Source organism: Synchiropus splendidus, chromosome 18 (genome assembly GCF_027744825.2).
Source record: "Synchiropus splendidus isolate RoL2022-P1 chromosome 18, RoL_Sspl_1.0, whole genome shotgun sequence".
Classification (NCBI taxonomy): domain Eukaryota; kingdom Metazoa; phylum Chordata; class Actinopteri; order Syngnathiformes; family Callionymidae; genus Synchiropus; species Synchiropus splendidus.
Genome location: NC_071351.1, coordinates 8393218 through 8415888, shown reverse-complemented (window position 1 = coordinate 8415888; position 22671 = coordinate 8393218). Strand labels below are relative to the sequence as shown.

At 46.4% G+C, this 22671-nt stretch overlaps 2 protein-coding genes across 7 annotated transcripts; both read right to left on the bottom strand.

The window, feature by feature from the left end:
• Window positions 1-1206: 1206 nt before the first annotated feature.
• slc26a6 (solute carrier family 26 member 6) lies at window positions 1207-9119 on the bottom strand. 3 transcript variants are annotated; one of them, XM_053849565.1, is made up of 20 exons: window positions 9018-9119; window positions 7810-7939; window positions 7499-7644; window positions 7327-7437; window positions 7069-7244; window positions 6841-7005; window positions 6267-6419; window positions 6121-6203; window positions 5902-6049; window positions 5728-5841; window positions 4912-4989; window positions 4634-4729; window positions 4121-4227; window positions 3972-4041; window positions 3768-3860; window positions 2436-2546; window positions 2237-2368; window positions 2033-2087; window positions 1745-1866; window positions 1207-1681 (listed from the first exon to the last, which is right to left on the bottom strand). In XM_053849565.1, exons 2-20 carry the CDS (start codon window positions 7935-7937, stop codon window positions 1658-1660), a joined length of 2112 nt encoding a protein of 703 aa, XP_053705540.1. In that variant the 5' UTR covers window positions 7938-7939; window positions 9018-9119; the 3' UTR covers window positions 1207-1657. The 3 variants fall into 3 exon arrangements, with proteins under 3 accessions (XP_053705540.1, XP_053705539.1, XP_053705541.1); XM_053849564.1 differs by having other exon boundaries at window positions 8415-9110; XM_053849566.1 differs by lacking the exon at window positions 9018-9119 and adding an exon at window positions 8133-8168.
• Window positions 9120-9323: 204 nt separating this feature from the next.
• LOC128749694 (solute carrier family 26 member 6) lies at window positions 9324-22654 on the bottom strand. Of its 4 annotated transcripts, none has more exons than XM_053849556.1 (21): window positions 17525-18328; window positions 17368-17435; window positions 16967-17302; window positions 15034-16479; window positions 14822-14961; window positions 14486-14596; window positions 14029-14177; window positions 13599-13763; window positions 13249-13401; window positions 13017-13099; window positions 12789-12936; window positions 12614-12727; window positions 12464-12541; window positions 12201-12296; window positions 12022-12134; window positions 11712-11781; window positions 11486-11575; window positions 11174-11320; window positions 10859-10913; window positions 9806-9930; window positions 9324-9540 (listed from the first exon to the last, which is right to left on the bottom strand). In XM_053849556.1, the coding sequence occupies exons 4-21, from the start codon at window positions 15177-15179 to the stop codon at window positions 9493-9495; spliced, it is 2031 nt and encodes a 676-aa protein (XP_053705531.1). In that variant the 5' UTR covers window positions 15180-16479; window positions 16967-17302; window positions 17368-17435; window positions 17525-18328; the 3' UTR covers window positions 9324-9492. The 4 variants fall into 4 exon arrangements, 2 of the variants coding, with proteins under 2 accessions (XP_053705531.1, XP_053705532.1); XM_053849557.1 differs by having other exon boundaries at window positions 12028-12134; XR_008412969.1 differs by lacking the exons at window positions 9324-9540; window positions 9806-9930; window positions 10859-10913; ... (12 more) ...; window positions 14486-14596; window positions 14822-14961 and adding exons at window positions 19177-19293; window positions 19369-19446; window positions 19551-21969; window positions 22147-22272; window positions 22376-22654 and having other exon boundaries at window positions 15186-16479; window positions 17525-18985.
• Between the last annotated feature and the right edge of the window lie 17 nt (window positions 22655-22671).

Here is a 22671-nt window from a genome sequence, read left to right as displayed (position 1 = left end):
GGCCGCGCTTTGGATGTGCTCAGCCCAGGATATGAAGAGCCCCCTCACTTTCAAAACTGCGGCTACGGCTTACGCAGTTGCAGGTGGGGGATGCAGGTGAGGGCCCTCGACCGCTTTACCTACTCTAGGAGTCCCATCTCAGACGAATACATCCATGAGGTCCAGGTGTCAGCGGCGGGCCTCCTCCAGATGTCTTGTTGCGGCCAACTGTCGCCGTGGATGGACAAAATACTCAACCAACTCAATGTGCTTCTTGGGAGTTTGAAGATCGAGTCTTCGTACTCGCCAGGAATTAGAGTACTTAAACCTAGAAATTTCTTCCCTCCTAAGAAAAGGGCAGTGTCCCCTGTGGTCAAAGACGAGGAAGATTCTACAAGTAACATCCGACTTCCGTCCACCTGTACTTACAACCACAGCCAGCAGATTATTTTTTTTCTATTCAATGGCTGGCACCGCAGCACACAACAGCCCAACATCGCGTACAACAGCACAGTATCCCAACATCTTACTGTCACACCACTGCAGTAGTACCTATAACCCTCGCGTAGGCTGTTTTGAATGTCACTCGACTTCAGTCTGACTATGACCGGTTGGTCAGAACCGATCTCGGCCGTAAGTCGGATGCTACTTGTACTCCCCGTATTTTCTCATTCCAAATAAAGTGGTCTGAGACATATTCTAGACTGCAGGAGTCTGAATCATTACATCGCTCGGCGAGCGTTCATAATGTTGACGATTCGTCACTTGTTTACAGTGCATCAAACACAGAGATCGAATGACTTCAATCGACCTGACAGATGCTTATTTTCATGTTCCCATTCTTGCCCGTCACAGGAGGTACCTTCAGTTTGTGGTGGGGGAGACATGCTTTCAATTCAAACGCCTCCCCTTCGGATTTGGCATTAGGACCAAACGCCTTGATTCCCAGCTCTCAGATTTAGTACCTGGGGATCTGACAGCTCGCCTGTCGGACGCGAGGATGACGTCACTACTCGATGAACTTGGCAAAGGTGAGACACAGCTCCAGAGTGTGAGAAGTGATGTCGCTGTTGGGTCTTGTCTGCTGCTGAGTTCAAAGGAGGACGTGTAGCGGCAAACAGGGTTTTATAGGGAGAGGGTGGGCCTCGGAGTGGAGGTAACCAATACCGAGCATATATTCATAGAACTGAAGTTACATTCAGGTAACTGACATTTTCTGACTCCAGTTTTATTTTGCTTCACCAGACAGTTTTGTTCTAGATTGACCCCACTTCACACTTTCCTCTACTGAGCTGTGAAACCAGAGGAGGAGAACACTGGAGCTAAAGAGGAGGTTACAGATGTGCGCAAACAAAGTCAAGTACATTACAAACATTTAAATTTTTACTATTTACATTTTTACACAGACAAATTCAATGTGGCCTAAAAAAGACTAGCTGGATGTATGATTGACACAAATGAAGAAGATAAACGTCAATGATGCTCAGAGAACAGCATTATTGTGAGGCTGGCTGGGACTGGAGCAGGTCCTCACAGCTTTGAAGTGCATCGCTGTGTACCGGTGTGGATGTGCTGCCTTCGGTTACATGCCCATCTAAATGTTTGATCTGAACTGACGCAGACCAGATTATTTTTTTGTGTGCGTTGAGTAACATTCAGAGTCTGGTTCTCCTGCTGCTCACAGTGACGTTGATCTTCGGTCCTGTGAAACAGATGAGAACAATCACTTTCTGTGCCATGCAACCAAAACAAACTCAGTTGCTACCTCAGGAAGCGATTTTGAGGACTGACAGTGAAGAACCGCGTCATGGACAGTTGAGAAGAGACTCGCTCTAGTCACGGTGTCGGTGAAGAAGCCGGCAGTCTGTAGGTTCTCCATGACAGAAGCTGGAAGAACAGGAGGTGAAATGAGTGTATGGTAGTATAAACAATGAAGCAGTTAAAACATACCGAGCGCGTTTCATCATCATCTTGTGAACGTCTTCTACGTACAAATATACAATCCACACAATGCTTTTTCAAATCTTCATCTCACACCTGGCTGAGCACTTACACTGGCAGCAGGCGAGCAGCACCTCAATGCCAACTTCTCCGTAGTCTCTCCGGATCTGGAAACAGACACGTTTCAAGAGAGCCTTAATAGTACGAGCTAATATACTGAATAAACAAAGCAATGCTTGGTGGGGAACATAAGCAGAAGACTTCCGTAAACTAGCACCTAGCAACCACCTTCAACTGAAATAGTGTGGATACGTACGCTGCGTATGGTTTTGACTCCCACGCTGTCGAGAAAGTTGACAGGACTCAAGTCTAGGATGATGGCCGTCAGGTGAGTGGCGCTGGGCTCAGGTTCAACATCGATGGTGGCTATTCCTCCCGGCACCTCAAGCTTGGACCAGTACAAGACGATGAAGACACAGCTTGTAGTGCGAGGCACAACAGAGTATTCTGGATACCGAATCAGGGCCGAGCTTCTTGGCTGCTTTTGCATTCTTCTTCTGGAGCTTCTTCTTTTTGGCCTCAAGTTTCTTTTTTGCTGACAAAAGTTTGGTCAGATTGAGTCCAGTCTGGAAGAAAACGCACTTAGGAGATTGAATAACAGGTCAAGACAGAAGTGTTTGAGCTTTATTTTCATTTAGATGAACTGTAGCCAAGAGATGCGGGTCAGCACAGGACATCTTACTGCAGTATACTGTGAAGAATAACAATGAATGTTGACAATGGAAAAACATAAATAACGGACCTCAGTTGGCAATGGAAAAAACCCATGTGACGACACAGCAGATTGTTGAAAAACGGGTCGGTGACGGTTATTCAGTCGAACAACAGTCACTTCATTACTTGGCACCACTTTGGTATGTGTCTGAGCAGGACTACAGAGTGAGTCACACAAGTCACTGGATTTGTTATGTTGTGTGAGAAGAGGCGACACTGAATAATGGGAGCATCAGTACGGAGCATTTGCATAACAGCTACTGGTGTCTGCTGCACTTTGACGGCACAAGTTTGTACTTGGTGCAAAAGTACTGCTGAGGCTGAGCAGATATAATGTGAGTCAAGGCATTTCGAGAGATTGAAGCGACATTGATCGAGCATCACATGTGGTGATCCGGGGTCATTTCGGGGTAGTAATGCTGAGTATCCGCAGAAAGCACCACAAATTGGCACCAGGATGGAACCCCAGAGCAGCAGGGCAGGGCAGTGCGGCCCAGACTGATGGATCCCATTACTGCTGGCATTGAGGGCAGCGGCCAGTGGTCAGCATGGGCCACTCAATGCTCTCCAGTGACTCAGCCAATCCCTGAGTCCCAACATGGAGCCAAGTCATTTCTGAATCGGCTTGATCAGGAACTGCATCAGCATGATTTCGGGAGGCTCTCTCACCTTGTGAACAAATCCATGCCTGCATCTGACAGCTCATTTGAGCCTTAGCGAGGAGGAAGCTCGGCTGCGCCTTTGACTATCTGACATTTAAATGAATGAGGCTCGTGATTATCTCCTCCGTATTCCGCCGTCTCTTCCTCCCTGGAATCCATTATCTTTCTTTCACCTCTCTCTCGGTCTGCCTCGCCGTTCTCCAAGTGACAGCCGAGGCCGCCGAACGGAAGGAAGTCGTTCCGACAGACGACGAGAGCGGGGATGATGGAAAAGGGTGGGGTGACTTTTGAACAATATCTGTCACTGCTGAATTGTTCAAGTGCCATTTGAGCTTTCACTTGAGCGTCGAGGGAAATGCTTGTTGGAGCTAATCGTAGATATGCGGAGACAATTTGTGTTGTTGCGTTCACCTTCTTCTCCAGAGCGTCTTGGTACAGCTCAGCATTGGCGAAGTAGAGCGTGGCGGATGAGCGAAAGATCAGCACGCCGGGGACCATAACCACCTGAGAGATACAGAGTATACATATTCATGAATGCAGTTGAATATTTCCTGTTTTTAAACCAAGATATTCACAACAGGGTTTGAAGGCTGCTTGTCAACAACCTTAACATACCTGGTTGTAGTCCTCCACCGGCCTGTAGAGGTCTGTTCCGGGCAGCTGACCTAGCACCGAGTATCTGGGCCTGGTCACAGAAGCACAGACCCAGGTGAGAAGTCATGGGAGTCAGTGGGAAAAAAAGCTCTGATGGAGAGAACACATACAGCTGAGTCCGGAAGATGACAGTCAGCATGGAGAAGGCGATAGAGGCGGCCAGGCCCAGGTCAGGGTTCAACAGCACCGTGAGGATGAAGGTGCCGAGCCAGACCACCTGCAGACAAAGTCCGAGGGGAAAGAGATTAGATTAGATTAGAGGATATGGATTGCAAACGTTTGACTTTCTAAAGGCTCAAGGACAAATGGGATGTGAACCCATGCTGTGCCCTTTTGTGACTCGGCAAGAGCGATGCATGGATCGACTGGTTTGACCGAAACTTCAGGTGACCCGGCCATTCTCTGTCTTGAACCCTGGTGATTCTGCAATGTGGAATCTTTCCACGTTAGCGTGTCATTACAACAGCCATTGGTGTGAAGCAGCTTTGAAGTTACAACAATAATTACACATCTGCAGGAAAAAAAAAGTTTCCTCCTCCTCTCATCTGTGTTATTTAGTCCAGCATGAAGGCTTCTATTCTTTTCTCAACTGTATATTTCCGCTGCATTAGCAGAGCACTCACCATGTCCACCTTGTTGGTCCTCCACAGCGCTGGGATGTCCAGGAACTGCTTCATCATGCCTTGCAGGTTGACGTATATGATGGCCGCCAGCACTGCCTGTGAAGTGACATATGTAATGATGCGGCGTGATAAATAGTTCAAGGTCTTGGTATTGGCTAACACACTGTTATGAAACCATATCTTTCACGGAATGATGTGTTATGAACACAACACATTGGTCATTATTCTCACTCTCCAACATTGCTATCCTCATTGTTGTGGACAGCTGGTGCAGGTACCTTGGGCAGGTCTTGGAAGAGGACTCCGATCCAGAGGGTGATAATGAGGACGACGACTGCTGACAGGGCTCCAGCAATCTGCAGAGAGGGGGAAACAGAGGAAAGGATGAGTGACGGCAGGTTTATTGAGGCCGATAAAGGCAGGATAACACACGTCAATTTCCTCTCCGCGCATTAGGGACAGGAATAAACAGGCGGTGAAGGTTGTGTCACTTTAATGTCTGACGGTTGAGCAACATAAGTTATGAGCTTGGGATGGTATCGGGACATGAGCCTCAGAAATAATTCCAATGTCTGAACATTTCCCATCTATTGCTATCGATTAGTTACCTCGTAAAACCTTTCAGTTTGCAATTGGCCTCCGGAGGAATAAAACTACGACAACAAGTGAGTACATAACATCTTGGCCTCAATGGTGGAATTAGGAGTCAACACATCTCAATAACCTGGGTTTTTCTTCATCCACTGAAGCACTCTTGGTAAAATACAAAATAAAACAAAATAAAATAAAAACATCAAAAACAAAGAAACTGACATAAAATATTACAAATCGTGTGTTTACATTGTAATTATTTCAAAAACATATTTAAGCCAAACCAATATTTATCATCCAAATTATTCATAGGACACAGAAGTGTCACCTGAGGACACGAAGCAGTTTGAGGTAAATTTGTCTGCTTGGATTAAGAATAAGAGGCTTAAAAATATACTCATCATAATGTGAGTTATGTATTCTTGTCAAGGGAATAACAAAATTAATAATCCATTGATTATCATCCACAGATTTATTGATCTTAATGTCTACTTGAGCCACACCTGAGTTTTCCCGCCTGTGCTCACTTGCACCATTGTTCGTGACATGGAGCAGCTGATGGCGATGCACTGGAAGAAGCCTCCGATGCTGTTGCTCAGGCCGAGAGCGATGAGTTCCTGAGAGCAAATGGCTCCATGAAATGAAGTGATAATATATTGCTTGACATGTAGCTTTACCTGGTTACTGTCCACCCTGTAGCCATACTTGAGAGCGAAGGTTCGGCCCAGTGAGATTGCAATACCGTATCCCACCACTGCCAAGGCGAAGGCGTCGCCAACCACCTGACCAAAGTAAGAGACGTCCGGGACGGCAGGCGGCTGAAGGCTGTCAAATGAGACGCCATCTTTTCTATCCTTCGCATGTGGTCATAGAATTATTCTGCCTTGGTCTCTCACCCCGAGGGAATCTCACCCACAACGTCCACCCCGTAACGCCCCGTGAGGTCGGCCTGCCACGAGATTACTGTGGCTAAAACAACCTGGGGAGATACGGCAGTCAGTGGAGGACATCAGTCATCACAGCTCTGGGCTATGATCCTCACAGCCAGCAGCTCCACCGGGATAGGGACCGGGATTTTCTTCGTCAACAGAGCATTGAGCTCTTTGGCAACAATGAGTCCGATGATGGCGACAATGCTGACGACCAGGGCTCCGATGTTGGTCTGTGGGAGGAGGTAGCAGATCTCCACCACTGTCTGAGGAAGTGGAGGGAGAGGATGCTCAAGTCTTAGTAGAAGAATCCATTCACCCACCAAATCATCCATCCATCCATCCACCCACCCACCAACCCATCCATCCATCCACCTATCCATCCATTCACCTACCCACCAACTCATCCATCCATTCACCCATCCATCATCTATTCATCCATCCATCATACATAAATCCACCAATCCATCAACCCACCCATCCACCCACCCATTCATCCATCCACCCACCATCCACCCTTCCACCATCCATCCATTCACCCAACCACAGACCCACCCATCCATCCACCCATCCATCCATCATTCCACCCTTCCACCCATCCACCATTCGCCCACCCACCGACCCACCCATCCACCCTTCCACCATCCATCCACCCACCCATCCATCCATCCATCCATCCATTCTTACGTAGATCAGCGACAGTGGCCCGCTGTATCGTTTTGGGCTGACACCAAACGTGTATTTCAGCTGAGACACAATGACATGGATGGCAGCTCCAGTGGTATAGCCTCGAACCAGAGGCTCTGAGAGGTAGGTGACCACGAACCCAAACTGGGCGAACCCCAGAATAATCTGTTGAAAAGATAGTTAAAAAAAGAGCGACTGGCCCGTGATATTACTCTTATTTCCACCGACCTGAAATACCCCCGATAAGATGGTGCAGGCAGCGGCGACTTGCACTCGAGCTTGGTCCCGTGAAACAGTGTCCAGGACGCTGGAGTTGGACTGGTTATTCCAGTTCATGAAGTCAGAGTCTGGAGCCAAACGTTCTGTGACCCCTCCGATCATCACGCTTGTCACCGCAAATGTTCCTGGAGAGAAGACATGCAATATAATAAGTGCTTTCTCTACTACAACTTCAGAAACAAGTCAGGTTTCAGCTTCAGTACACACCCAGTGAGATGTGCTTGGACGTGCCAAAGAGGAAGTAGATGAGGACAGGATAAAAGGACGAGTACAGGCCGTAGACTGGGGGCACCGCAGCGAGCAGAGCGTAGGCCATACCTGCACACGATCCCGAGTTGAAAATGCTAACAACTGCTGAGGAAGAAAATCCCACTCTCACCTTGTGGCAGCTGCATGATCCCCACACTGAGCCCAGAGATGATGTCCCCCAGAAGGTTCTCTTTGACTTTGTAACGTGGCAGCCAGGAGACGATGGGAAACCTGGCCAGGATACTCTTCCTCAGCCTGGGACCTGAACACCTGCCCCTGCAGCATAAACAAAAACGAATACTGCACACTGAACATGAAGGTCATAAATCATATTTTGTTAGATTTACATGTGGGACCTCAACCATCCACACAGTCCCACTGTCTTGGTTCTCCACACACCTTCATTGTTTTGCCAGGTAAAAGGATTATGAGACATTTTACCGTAATGAGTCTTTGAGTTTCTCTTTAAGAGGTACATTTGCCTCCACTTTCTCAGCCATCTTCTCCACCTCTTCTTCGTCCAGTATATCTCTTTCCACCGTGTAGGCCTTCCTTTTTCGCCCCAACATATCTAGAATCAGCAATAAAAGCAATTACTAGAAATGTAATAAAAATATATGTATTTAATGAAAAGTCTTATTTTTGTTAGTCTTATTAATATAATTATTACTTTTGTTATCATCAGTGTTCGAAAGCGAAAAAATATAAGTCGATTCTTTAACTAAAAACTGACTTCACTGCCAAAGTTTGTGATTTATTTACACCTGAAGTTAATGCTCAAACTGCTCCTTCGAGCAGTTGTTGTGCTGGACTTTTCATCTCCGGTCAAAAACATGCAGAGATCCTGATTTTGAGGGAGATGCTTGTACGGTGAGTTGAAATTCCTCATGATCTATGAGCTCAGCAACAACCTCACATTGTTTACAAGTCAAATTGATTTTAATAGAATCAAAATTATGACTTCTAATGAGAGCAATCGCTGCAGAAACCGTCACTGTTGGATCAACAATGATTATATCAATAGCTATGGAAATCAGATCTTTTACCTGAGTGTTCGTTCAGCTCCATCATGACAAAAAAAGCTTCTCAAATTCAGGATAAAAGCATCACATCTGAGAGAATAATTCCTCTTTACGGTGGGGAAAGAACCCTCCGAGCGTGAGGCATCTCAGCGCAGCATGTCCAGATCAAGTTCCAGGAGCCTGTCAGTCTCTGGAAGTGTTCTGTCCTCTGAACGTCTGAGGAGTTTTATCATCAGGTGTCCGTGATTAGATTAGTCAACCATTCCAAAGTCTGCAACTGTTCTGCTAAAGGAACAACTCTGTAAATTCATCCTGTGTTGGCAGCTGCCGCAAAACCCCTGTTTAGAATAGGAGTAGTTATTAACTCCAAACTGTTTTTACTACAGATAAACTTCCTGGATGAACAGGGAAACGGAGGATCAAGTCAAGGAAGAGCTTTTTTATAATCATAACAAGCCTGTTTACACAGCGCTTTATCTATTGTAAATGCAGTTTAATAACAACAGAGATCAAAGTCAGATGTGGCAACCCTCTCAAGCTGGAGATGGCGGCTTGTGTTTTGGTTCTATAGTGACTTCAGTTGATGTCTAAACCCCAGGTTGCAGCCTAAGATAGTTCTCCACTCACCCTATAATGACATGCTAATTCATCACTAAGGAAGTTTATCTCACTGGGTGACAAGCCACGGACACCCTGGAAAGCTTGGCCGGCTTCAGTGGCTTGATACACGGATGATCAAAGATCCAGGTGAGAATGAGGGTGCGGTCTAAATTCACGACACAGCTTTGTGACCCGATTGTAATAAACATGGTATTAAAGTTCAATATCTGATTTTATAAAGTCGGACTCACACTACACAGTCATGTGAGAGTACAAAGGAGTTGGTGCGCCTCATGAATGAAAACACATGTGATATCAAAATGTTCTTTATTGTTAAAAATCCCACTGATACCTTCTTTATAAACATTCTAGCTCTTCACAGACCAAATCTAGTGTCCCCTCTTTGCCAGTCAAAACCTCCAGCTAACTTGCTATGTTTTCAGCAAGCCACGCGAGTCACAGTAAAAGTGGATGGCTTTGCTCTCCCCCGTATAGATTCAAACTAGCAGTCGGTCGTCATCGGCTCAATGTTGAGGTTTGGGTTGACTTCCTGAGAAGAAAGAAAAGCGCCAAACGTCAATGAATATCGAAACATGTATGCACAGCTGAGAAGTCATTGCACAGGTCAGGCGAGACAGAATATTTTTGGGATGATTGAGGAACAAATAAGATGGCGATTTACAAGCCCACCACTAGATGTCACTAAATTCAACGAACGTTCTCTCAGACAAACATAATATTTCAGCGCATTTGTATCCACCTTTCCTCTCTAAAGAAATTTCAACTGGTTTCTGTGTCTTTGAGCGGTGTCGTACCTGGAGAGGTTGCAGCAGGAGAGAGCGGCAGCGCTGGACTGCGTGGTGGACAGAGGGGAAGAGCTGCGACCTGGACAGCAGGTCTGGTATGAAACCCTGAGTTTGAAGCTGCGAGATCACCCTCTCTGTTGGTACACAAGTATTTATATTATAGTGTATATTTAGAGGCATGTTATACTTCTATTATTCATTTTTGAATTGCTACATTGAGCTTAAGTGCCTCTTTGAAACAGCCTTATTTTATTTCAGAATTTTATTTATTTAACTGAATCACTGTATTTGTTTTACATTTTTGAAGACAGCTTTATTTTATTTATTTAACTGTATTGCTGTATTTGTTTTACATTTTTGAAGACAACTTTATTTTATTTATTTGATTGTATGGCTGTATTTGTTTTACATTTTTGAATAATGCACCTGGCGGTTTGCGGACGTGCTTGACCTTTACTTTTGGATTTCATTTATGAAGCACAGTTCACCAATAACAAATTCTCTTCTTACTGTATTCAATTGATTAGTCATGCACAACAATTTTTTTTTATATCCTAGAACTCAAATTGAGAGACCTTTAGCAGATATGACATAAAAAATCGATTAATTAATTACAAAAGCCTGTAATAAATTTGATTTTTTTTAATCAACTGACAGCACTACTGTAATCATAAACAAAGATAAAAAGTTTAATTTCCCAACACTGAACACAGTGTAGTTTGTGGTTAGTGCCGGAGCTTCGCAGTCCTCTGGGACTCCGGTTTCTTCCCACATACAGAGGTTTATGATGTCTAAATGCATTTTATATGAAGTGTAGGTTACACGGTTGACTATCCGACTTGTCTAAACAAGTCTCCACTCTCAACACGTCAGGTCTAGTAGTCATTACTATTGCACCCTGATGAGTGAGGCCATCAAAGAGGTGATGGGAATCTCCACAGCTGAAACAAAAACCGTGTTTATCATACTCTTCATCAGCAGGAAATCACTGTCTAATTCACTTGCACATTTATTTTGCAATTTAATACATGAAAACACGTCATGTGACGTGGAGAATCTGACCTGAACATGCTGCTAGAAAAACACCAACAGCCTGGACCTCCAAGTTCTCCACAACCTGTCGACACACATATTATCTTTGTTCTTGTCAGGCACATGTTGATGGATCAGCGTTATCACCGCGCGGCGAGGAGAGGCGATAACTGCTATCAGGGGGATGTGAAACTCAGGGATCAGTCAAAGCAGACAGAAGCGTCTCAAATCGCCATTATTGTAGTTGCTTTCATTGCAATTGGAGTTATAAAATATAGTACTGTGTAGAAGTGTAGAGTTCATTTCCGCAGTATTCCAGGGGAAAGTGTAGGCGGATCTCCTCACCTTACACAGAGCCGTCATGGCTGCCGAGTCCATGAAGTTGACAGAGCTGAGGTCCAGAACTAGGTAGTGAGTGTGGGTCAGTAACGGAGGGAAGGAGGAGGGACTCGGGTCTTCAGCCGGGTTCTCTTTGACACCGCGACTCACACCCTGCAGCGGAAAATAGGTTAAAATTTCCTAAAAAAAAACTCAGACTAATACAACAGCAGTGGCTCTAGTGGCAGCTAGTAAGAGGGAGACGACAGCCTCCATCATTTTCGATGTCTGTATGGAACATATTCAAGTGAGAATAAGCCGCCGTGGTGTGAACGTCACCTCTCTGATCTCGCTGAACATGAGCTCCGAGTTAGCAAAGTAAATTGGACTGGAACACGACATGATCGTCACACCAGGAACTTGCTTAGCCTGGGAAAAACAGGTGAATCAGTAGCTTTTAACTTTCATCACCTAAATACACGGCACAAGAAAGCAGTGTAAACCACAATGACTTCATCTCATCACACAGTCTACAGAATGCTGCCGTCAAATGTCCCAGTTTTACCTCAGCATACAGTTTCACGTCTCTGTAACAGTCTGTACCAGGAATCTGACCCAAGACAAGAGTGGATGAGCTGCACAGTGTCGACGGGATGAGAGAAAAGGACAATGAGAAATGTGAATAAGGACAGCAGGGTGAGCTGATAAAATGGCCTGTGAATGGGATGCTTTCCGTTGGTGATTTAATGGAATGATTATGACATGATAACTACAGCACAACGAGTACAACAAAAAAACAGCAATTCAAACCTAACGTTTACGGTTACGACTGAAACCTAGGTCGATGAAAGAACAATAAAATGATGCAACATTACACTGACTGTTGCGTCCTGTAGATGAATGTGAGCAGGGAGAAGATAGCAGCCACGCCCAGGCCCAGGTCCAAGTTCAGGACCAGAGTGGAGATCAATGACACGACCCAAACAAGCTGTGGAACACCACATGGTGAAAGAGTGAAGGAAGCCTCCAGACTGGAGAGGAAGTAGAGGCCCACCAGGTCAAGTCGGTCGGACTTCCAGAGCACACACAGGTCCTTGAACTGAGCCAAGATCCCCTGCAGATTGACCACGATGATCACAGCGAGCACCGCCTGGAACACATGATGACAAACTGCCTGTTTCATTGAAACACCTGCTTCAACTGCTGCAGTGCATTATTAGTCTGGGGGTTTTGTCAGTGGACCCATGGAAATAATCATCATAAAACTGTTTTGTTCGTCTCCAGTCTGACATCAAGGTCGAAACAGCTTCCTATTACCTTTGGCAGTTGCTCAAAAAGATGGCCGATCCTCAGGAGGATGGTCAAAATCATCAGAGCTGAAACCAACCCAGCCATCTAGATCAGACCGGAAACACACAGATGAGATGAACGCTCAAGAGAATGTGTATTTTGGGAAGCTTTAGCCACCTGTGATTTGACACCGATACTTTCTTGCACCATGCTGCGCGAGAAGGAGCAGCTGACCGCGAAGCAGTTCAACATTCCTCCGACGGCGTTGCACAAACCCAAGGCCAGCAGGTCCTGAAAACACAACAAGCTCAACCTGACCGTCATCGATCGAACTGTGAAGAGGCTGTTTCACCTGGCTGGAGTTAAACTGGTCGCCATGTTTGTGGGCGAACACCGAGCCTATCGCTGAGAGGAAGCTGAAGCCGACCAGAGCCACCGACAGGGCTGGAAGGAAGAGCTCTTTGGCTTGAGACAGCGAGGGGAGGACGGGGGGCAACAGGCTGCAGGAGGCGACGATGAGACATGACTCACTTAAGATTCAAATATACAGTCCATACAAAGCAGCGTCTGCTCAACTGACCCACTGGGAATGTCCCCGACCACCTGAACCTTGTGCACCCCAGCCAGGTCCATCTGAACTGACACGATGGTGCCGAACACGACCTGGAGAAGAGAGGGAATTCTCTTCATTCAACTGGGAGAGGTTGAAAACACTCCGCTCCACAAGCATGAACAGACTTATGAGTCACTCGCGAGCTCATCACTGTGGTGCCCATCTGCTGGACCATCGTGTGTTTGTGTGTGTCACACACCAGCAACAGCTCGCAGGGAATGGCCATCGGCAGTTTCTCCTTGAAGCGTTCATTCAGCATCTTCCCTCCGATGAGTACACCCATGGAAATGGCCGAGACCGACATAGTTCCGGGCACGGCGTTCTTCACGCCACAGACAACATCTTTTATCGTCTGCGGGAGAAAAAGCACATATAAGACGACAGTTTGTGCCCAGCATCTTTGCAGTCACACTGGACAGGTCACATAAGATTCCTCCATTCAAACCAGCGACCCAGTTACACGAGACCATAGGTATCAGCTGTAGAGTTCAAGGGTTCCGTCCCCATCCTAAAAATAAGAGTGCAGAGTCATGGTGTGTTACTACTGACCCGTGCTGACGCCACCAGCCCAGTGTGCCTCTGAGCAGGTATGCCTGTCATGAGTGGCAGCTGCAGCGCGATCACGTGGAGACCTGATGCCGTGGTGTAGCCTCGGACAACCGGATCTGACAGCCAGCGACACACGCTGCCGCCACGCAGCAGATATAGCACCAGCTGAGGAGCGAACATGAGCTTTGATATAAATAGCAGCAAGAAAGAGCTGAAAAATCATGCTAATGCAGAGCTTTGCTGCTGTTTCTTAACTGCTGTATACCCACAATACTGCAGGTGGGACGACTGTTTGTGCCAAGTCATTATTTATTTCTGAAATGAATTCATCAAAACTGAGGTTCCAGACCGAAACAGTATATAATAACAAATAAATGAGGGACTTTTTTTGGTCCAGAAGGTGAGTGTGAGTCATGTGTTTCCGCTGTACCTGTATGAGGCCACAGATGAAGGTCAGCTGCACGGCAGTGTTGACTTTGGCAGCTTCCACATCTGCCTTGCTCATTTCCTTGCTCTCCGCAAGAAGCTCCACGTTGGTGGTCACAGAGCCGATCATGATGGCGAGGACGGCAAAAGTACCTGTCAATCACACATGAAACTAGTGAGGAAATGTAGGACCATTTGAGAGTTTAATAAATGGTGAAAACAAGGGGGTCAAGTGGCTTGTTATAGTGAGCATGGAACCCCTCGCAGACAGACATGTCTGGAACACCTCAATAAGATGGTGGATCATCTTGAATCCGCGGCTGGTCACAGCCCAGAGATCATGAACCCCAAGCTCGTTTAAAGCTCAGTCATAATGGGACAAAGGAGGCTCCAATGCTGTGACCCTCTGTTCACTTTCATTTCCACTGAAGAAGAATTTACAGTGTCGTAATGAAGATTACCGATGGAGAGGTGTTTGGAAGTGCCGAAAATGAAGTAGATGACGAGAGGGTAAAGAGAGGTGTAAAGGCCGTACACCGGAGGGATTCCCACCAGAATCGCGTTGGCCATACCTGCCCGAGACAGAAGAAGGAGAGTGGTGAGTTTTGGAATCCATCAGATGATCAACTTACTGAAGGAGCACAATCTGAATCTCTCTGTTTGTTATTATCCTGTATTAACAGCTTCTGTTTATGGTGATGCAGCCTCTCTTAAATGTTGACACCTTCAGAAGTCTCCTACTTTGTTGGCCATGTTTTGAGTCTGGATTTATGAGTCTTGTCTGAGTGCTCCCTCACCCTGTGGCAGATGCATGATCCCGACACTGACACCTGACACCAGGTCTCGGATGGCGTTCTGTCTGAGCGAGTAGTGGGGCAGCCATGTCAGAATTGGGAAGATGCCAAACAGGAAACTCTTGAACCTGCTGCAGGAGCACCTGAGGTCGACAGATGTAAATATGGATCGACATCCTGCTAACAAAGACCTTAAACCGAGTCCTTTAACTCACCCACAGTGTGTCTTCACCCGCTCCAAAAAGGACGGGGACTTCCTGTCGACTCGCTGGCCAATCACCTCCAGCTGAGCCTCGTCCAGAGCGACAGACAGATAAGAGCGGCGGCAGAGAGGGAGGCCATTTCTTTCAACACTCTCCATCTGAAAACAAAACTTTTCCGGCTTTGAGGAGCTTGAGTCCCTCCAACGTCATCCGTTAATCACATCTTAAAAGAACAATAAAGAAAGGTAGGCCAAAGAAGAGAGGCTGAGCCATTCACTATCAGCAATAAACAACTCCACAAGAGCACACACATGCGAAAGTGAGAGTCCAAGCACGCGCGCACACACACACACACGTGAGTCCAGGAGGGTGGAGAACAGCCTTGAACTCTGCACGTCACACAGAGTTTACAGCCCCTTTCTTTTTCCCTTCACTCCCCATTCAGCCGCTCTGAATGCCTCTATTATCACAGCTCAGCTTTCAGATTCACCGGCTGAATGTGTGTGTGTGAGGGATCAACAATGTGACGGACATGGAAAACTAGCAAAAACTGAAATGGACATTGAACTGTCCCACTGTATTTGTAGCAATGAATATGAAGTAAAGAAAAGACGTGGATAATAAAACAATATCTCCATACGAGATAAAGTAATTTTGTTACATGTGTATATCATGTATACAATAATATTCTTAAAAAAAGGTCACATTAAATAAAGGGTTTTTATTTTCTCAGTTGTCATACACATTTGTGATCTATAGGAAATTTATACAAATATATCTACACTGTTATGATATTCATGAAAAAAGAACGATATGCAGGATGTGTATTTAAACTAAAAAGTTTTTTTTTCTGTAATAAAATATTTGTTTAAATAATGACTATGGTGAGACTTTTATTTATTTATGTATTCTCACTCTAACCATGAATAAAATAAATATCTCCTAACATAATACATATTTTTCTTACATTATAAAAAGTTAAATCACTTGTTAAATACATTTATGTCCTCTCTGAATAATTATTACCATGTCTTTCGCTTAGATAGAAGGCTAACTGGTGATAATAAAACGTTTTTGAAGAGGAAGGAAACGACTTTTTTAAAAAACAAACAATTGTTTTGGATTTAAATAAATATCATGTGTTTTAATGGGGGTTTCAAGATGAGTTTGATGAATTAAACAAAGTCTTTCACAGCACATAAAGTGGAGATCATGGAGTCAAGTGAGTCAGTAGAGCTTTGTCCAGAAGCAGCACTCAGTAGTGGATCTGTCTCAAGAGTAGCATGAGGTGTCGGATGTGTTCCGCGCGACCTCGAGCTGACAGGTGCTGCGGCAGCTCAAAGAAGGAGAAGGTGAAGCTGCGACTGAAGCTGAGGTTGGTGATGGGACGCAGTGGGGGGAGGCGGGTGGGACGAGGAGCCCAGCTCTCTGGCAGCACTCGGAGATTCTCTCCATCACCTGAACACAGTATTTTTTTGAAGAAGGTGAAGTTATGAATGTTTGTCTGGGTAGAGGACATGTCTGTTGCAAAGGTTGAAGTCCACTTGGGGGCCTTTATGTCAGTGTGATCGCATTACAAATTATGTACTGATTAAGCAGATGAAAACGTGCATCATTTTAAAGAGACACACTCTGAATGGTTTACCAGTCAAAACAATAATGACACACTCATACATACAGTAGATTGATGTATGCATGTTGATAACATACAAAAATATATGTATATTTAGTCAAAGCAACTGCATCTTCATCACAAATATATGCTTTTGATGCTATCCCTATTGGGCTGAACAGGCGCTCTCAAAGAGCAACATGTGGCTCCTAGCTGAACAACACCTCTGTAACAAAGACCATTGTAGTTGGAGGAGCTAATGATCTATGGAGAAAGAGCGGGCGGGGGGCCACATGAGGCCCTTATGTGGTCAACACTGCTGTGTGGTGGTACCTTCACCATCCAGGTCATGCGCTGCCGACTGAAGCGAGGAGTCGAAACTTAAACTCAACAGCTCCCCGTCCTCCTCTCTCCTGCGGTGGAAGGGAGTGGAGGGCGTGGGCTGCGGGGCGGACGGCAGCTGAGGGGAGAGAAGCCGAGGTGGTGGAGGAACCATCAAGGTGAAGGAAGATTCCGACAGACACGGGCCTTTCCAAGGGGCGATGCTCTCATCTGGAATAATGGGAGGAGGGCCGGTGCGGGAGGATGAAGATATGGAGGCCTGCTGCTGGTGGCGTCTGCGTTGAGTGGACTTCCGACGAAGTGCTGGAGTGGATCGGGGCGGTTTGGCTGCAGGAGAGGAAGAAATCATCTGAAAGCTGACTGCAAGTTTTTTTTTTGGAAAGTTTTCTTACCTGATTTCCCTGCAGATGGACCGAGGAGCGGTAGCCGGTTGCGTGACATGACCCTTTATGAAGATAAACTACAACAGTATTAGCAGGTTTCACCAAAACACATACATAAAGTAAATAAAATGCAAACATGAAATCCATAAAAGAAATGTGGGTTTACCTTTAGGATGTCTCCAAACGCTCTTGACAGCTGTCTTGACAACTTCCAATTCAGACGACAGAGATGCGCCAACTCCCACTTCTCTGGTCTTAATCGCAGGAACTTTCACTCCCTCGTCCCATGGGTTCGCTGGCTACTTTTCCTCTCACAGCTCTTGTCTTCCTTACACCCTCTCTTCTCCGCCTGACTGACCTCATCCCTCTTCTTTTTCCATCTTGTCGACCTCTTTCTTCTCTTTTCTTTCCAGTGAGACATGATGTCTGTGACCCATTCATGCCAAAGGGAAACATGATCTGAGGCTGAAATATTAAAATGTTCATGGACACCAGCTGCAGTGGGCAGACCACCGCACAGCTACACACACTGGAGCAGCACAAATACACAGCACCCTTCTGGCCACTGTAAAATAACAACGCAAAAGTCGATGAATAACCGGATGATGTCTTCTAATTAAAATCAGATATGATTTAGTGTCATCAGCGTCCAAGAGGAAGTGGTGGTTATAAATAACGGCAGAATCTTTCTGGTTTGTCGCCCTGAAGAGACCACAGATGGCAGAAACACAGAGGAGCGGCTTTTAATAGTCTCTCATATTAACGTGTTTTAACAGCAAATGTTCCTGGTGGTTGAAAAAAAGGGACACTTGACTTGACTTTCCCCCAAATACGACATCATTGTATACAGTGCATGAGAGAAAAAAAAGATTTGAATGTGTTGCTTCATTACAGAAAAACCTGGTGACATTTAAATCTGAGCTGACATCTACATTTTTAATTCAGTATTGTCATCAGAGGGCTTCATTATTTAAACACTCTCAGCAGCTGCAAACCTTGCCCACACACCAGCACCCATCCATGCGCAGGACTGGGTCCTTCTTCAGTGCGGTTGTGAACCAGTTCTGCATGTCTAATCTCAGAATCCTCCTCCTCTTTCTCTGCATTTCTAGAAATTGGATCAAGAGTCTCACTGGGTCGCACCGCTTCATTCTCATAAGGTTCCTCATCCTGCCACACTGCAAGTCCAGCAGCATCCGCAACATGAGAACACAGCGCTCCCATGTGACTGATGCTGGTACTACTGACCTTCCAAAAGCAAACCCTTTGATCTGAAGATGTGGTGACCACCAGACCTGGCTTGAGGATTTTCAGGGCAGTCAGCGGGGAGGCGTGAGCGAGAGGGACACTTGACTGACCTAGAAGGAGGAGCTGGAACTGGCTGTCTCCAGAGTACAGAACTTTGATCCTGACCACTGCCAGCTGACCATCATCGCCTCCGCTAGCAACAGTCAGCAGGCAACTGCCGTCCTCCTTGTTGTCCTCCATCCAAAGTGAGATGTCGTTGACGCCACTCTGGTGGGTGGGAAAGTCGAAGCAGGGGGTTGTTGGAGAGTCGGTCGGGGGCGAGGCCAACTTCCAAACGGACAACTTGCCATCTGTAGCAGCACTGAACATCAGCGCACACCTGAGACAGAGATATTGAAGACTCTGCAGCTCATTGCATCAACTTTGGTCCAATAATGGTCACCTCATCTTCCCTGTTCATAACAGACCTGCACATTTTTCTTTTAGTTTAGGGCACCACATTTTTGTCAACTCATCCTATTCACCGAGATAGACTTTTCAAAGCTATATCATGTAAACAATCTCACTCACTGGTTGCCTTCTTCATCCTCCAGAGAGCAGGTGGCGACACTGAGCACACACCGCTGGTGGTGAAAGGTCTCCCACAGGAAATCGATCTGTCTCTGAGCTTCACAGACAGAAAACAATCTGCAAACACAATAACTCATGTCAGACACTGACAACTGAATCACTGCGACACGTGAGAATGGGAGGAGCACAGACCTGATGGCTCCGTCGCTGCATGCCAAAGCCACATGAACACAACCGTCCTTCTCACCGACCACTGCAATAGACATATACCTGAAAGTAGAGCAACATTTGAGAATTGAGTTTTGCTCTCCACTGACTACTGCAGATTCAGGGGTTGAGGAAGGTGACAGACGAAGCAGTAGTTACACACTGACCTGGGTTCTGGATCCATTTTCACCATCTTGTGTCGATTGCGTCGTCTCTCCCAGATTTCATCCAGTCGGTGGTGTCCCACTTGTATCACCTGGCAGGTGAGACCCAGTTTCTGCGCATCCAAACAGACCAGGAGCCTGTAGCAGTGGATCTGAGCCCGACCGCTGGCTGAGACCAGCAGAACGGACAGCGATTGTTTTTCCTGCTTTTTTATTGCCACCATTGTTCGGACACTTGAGATGTGGTCAGTGATGATGGAAAGAACTTTTAACGTGCTAGATTTCGGGTGCAAAGCAAGGATCGCTACGCTAGTGTCCTCTCCTCCGGTTGCTATGACTACCCAGTGTCCTTCCTCTGCTCTGACTCTGCCAAGCCAGCAGACACATCCGATCCCCCGACCATGGATGCCCTCCCTGAGGCCCAATCCTCCAGGCTTCTCTTCAGCCCAGTTCAACATCTCCACTGGAGGCTGAGAAGCCATCACAGATCCCTGCTTGATGAAAACTAATGCTCCATATCCAGGCCAGACTCCTGTCTCAAAAGGCCACAGACTCCAGGAGCGATGACCTCCACCACAAGGAACAGACATCAGCCTCTCCTGTCTCACTGGATCCCAAACCACAAAGTGCACAGCGTGAAAACCGACAATAACAAACCTAGTTTCTCTGGAGTAGTTGGTGTCATCCTCTGTTGCATGCTTTTCATGATATCCAACTTCCTCCAGGCTCAGAAACAAAACCCTCTCCAGCCACTCCATACCTTTGCAGGCCCGCTGAACTCTCAAAACCTCAAGTCCCAGTTTTCCTTCAGAGTCATCACATAGTGAATGATGCACCCTGAAGATCCTCACACAGCCGTCCCTCCCTGTGCTGTACAGAAGACCTTGATACTCACACACCGACGTCACACCTGCTTTGCCATGAACGCCAAACAGAACGCTTGAAGGCGTTAAAGTCTGCCCATCTTTTTCCTCCATACAACCTTCAGCACTGTGACCTCCTTCCTCAAACAAAAGCAAAGAGCCCCTGCGGTCCCCACAAACCCATAATGATTGGGGGTGTAGGTGCACTGCAGCTGTCAGCCAGCGCTTAGCACATGGAGGGAGAAGAAATGGGCGGCAAGATAATGTGTTTAGGTGTAAAGAACCGTCTTTGAATGTCACACTGAGGCTCCAGCGATAGACAAGACCCTCTGCCCCCGACGCCAGCAAATGCATGTGTGTTCCTCCCTGCTGCCAAATAAGACTGTGAATTTTTCCGGTTCCTGCGCTGAGAAGAATCCCAGAGTGAGGTTGGGAGACAAGGAAGACCCAAATGGAGCCGCTGAGGCTTCCCACAGCACACAAGTCCACATCAGCAGTCGAGCATTTGACTGAGACTGTCGTCATCAGACAATAAGACTGAAAGTCAGAAGAACCCTGCCACAGCATCTCCCACTCCCCTGCCCTGTGAACATACACAACTCCACTGTCAGTGCAAACTACAAACTCACATTTCCTCCAACCCTTATGCTCACCAGTTAAACAAACTACTTTGGGTGCGCCCAGACCTGAAAATCGGAGATCACTGAGCTTCTCAATGGTCTCCTCCTTTTTCTCCTGGCCTTCTGCTACCTGCCACAGTCGGACACCTCCATCAGCTCCTCCTGAAGCCACCCAGTTTGAGTTATTACACGTTGCAGTGCTTACTGCCAGGGCTCGAATCCCTCCAGCTCTGTGCCCCTTCAGAGTCCGACAAACTGTTCCACCTTGAGTTAGATCCCAAACTATACAGGCCGCATCTTCCCCGGCACTGAAAACTTTCCCAGGAGAGATATGGACAGAGAAAACCCTTGCCTGATGTCCATACAGAACCCTTAAACAAGTTGGGTTCAAGTCTCCGAATTCCCCACCAGGACCTCCTAAAGCACCAACTGCCCAAACTCTGACACTGCGGTCGTCTGAGGCTGATGCTAGCAGTCCTTCCTCCTGCAGATAGGAGATGCTGAAGATGACACCACGGTGACCCAGGAGACGCCTCGCAACTGGGGATTTGTGTTGGTCCCCTCCGTTCTCTTCTGGCTTCCACAAAACTAGTTGATTGAAAACAGTCCCTCCTATGACAATGGTGTCCGTCCAAAATCGGTGCACGATCAGGAGAGCAGAGTACAGAAGGCAACCTTCCACACAAGAGTGGCGAGCCGTTACACTTCCCGTTGTAACATCCAGGAGAAGAGCACCATTGTGGGCCACAGCCACACACAGAAGCTGTCTGTTGTCAGGGAGCCAGCGAGCATCCAGAACCCAGTCGTTCAGCTCAATCAGTGGACTCAGCATCTCCAAACGTCGCTCCTCATCATCCAAATGCAGCCTGACAAGTCGAACAGCTTTGCCACCAAACACTGCCAGATCATAGAGGCTTTGTCCACAACCAGAGGTCTCTCCTGCAGATACCAGAAGCCATGCATAACATAAGAAATGGATGTGTGAGCAAATGCTATTGGAGGAAAAGCATACTGATTTTCAAACCAGTTTCGGAACTGATATAATCACATCACTTTTGCTGTTGCTTAACTGTATTTTTGTTGTTTTAAGATCACATACAGAATGAGCACTCTTACTATTAATATCTGCGAGTGAACTTTGCGGACGCATTCCATGAATCCTGTAGTGCTGAAGAACACTCAGAATGGCAAATGCTTTGGGTCTTGGTCGGAGAGCGTACACTGTCAGCACCGGACCCTCACCTGAAAGGTTGTGCACGGAAAATACAGCACAATGGGTTAGGGAGGAAACAAGCCTTAAAAAGTATCTAGCAAACATATTTGATGACATATACAGTGGTTTTACCTGTCAATAAAAATGTGCTTTGCAAAAATTCCACTGCTGTGACAGGAGCGACCAGTGCTGCTGTGTGAATCTCCATCTCGATTCAATGTTTACTTTTACCGAGGCGCATATAGGCACGTGTTAGCTTTCAGTTAGCTTCCAGCTAACAATATTAAAGCCACTGATTAATGTACGACGACAATTTCCCGTTGCCAATATATTGATAACATAATTACGGAGCTTTGTCGTGGAAAAACTACTATCAAGAAAAATAAAGCTTCAAAACACCCACATGTCTCTGTTGTGGCTTCCGGGGC

Coding starts and splice junctions, on each gene's coding strand:
- LOC128749694 (XM_053849556.1), bottom strand. CDS start 15,179: ATGGAGAGTGTTGAAAGAAATGGCCTCCCTCTCTGCCGCCGCTCTTAT. Junction 12,937..13,016: donor GTCGGGGACATTCCCAGTGG/GTCAGTTGAGCA, acceptor CGCCTCCTGCAG/CCTGTTGCCCCCCGTCCTCC. Junction 12,297..12,463: donor TTTTTGAGCAACTGCCAAAG/GTAATAGGAAGC, acceptor CATGTGTTCCAG/GCGGTGCTCGCTGTGATCAT.
- slc26a6 (XM_053849564.1), bottom strand. CDS start 8,439: ATGATGGAGCTGAACGAACACTCAG. Junction 6,204..6,266: donor TCCCGGTGGAGCTGCTGGCT/GTGAGGATCATA, acceptor GTATCTCCCCAG/GTTGTTTTAGCCACAGTAAT. Junction 4,990..5,727: donor GCACAGGCGGGAAAACTCAG/GTGTGGCTCAAG, acceptor CCCTCTCTGCAG/ATTGCTGGAGCCCTGTCAGC.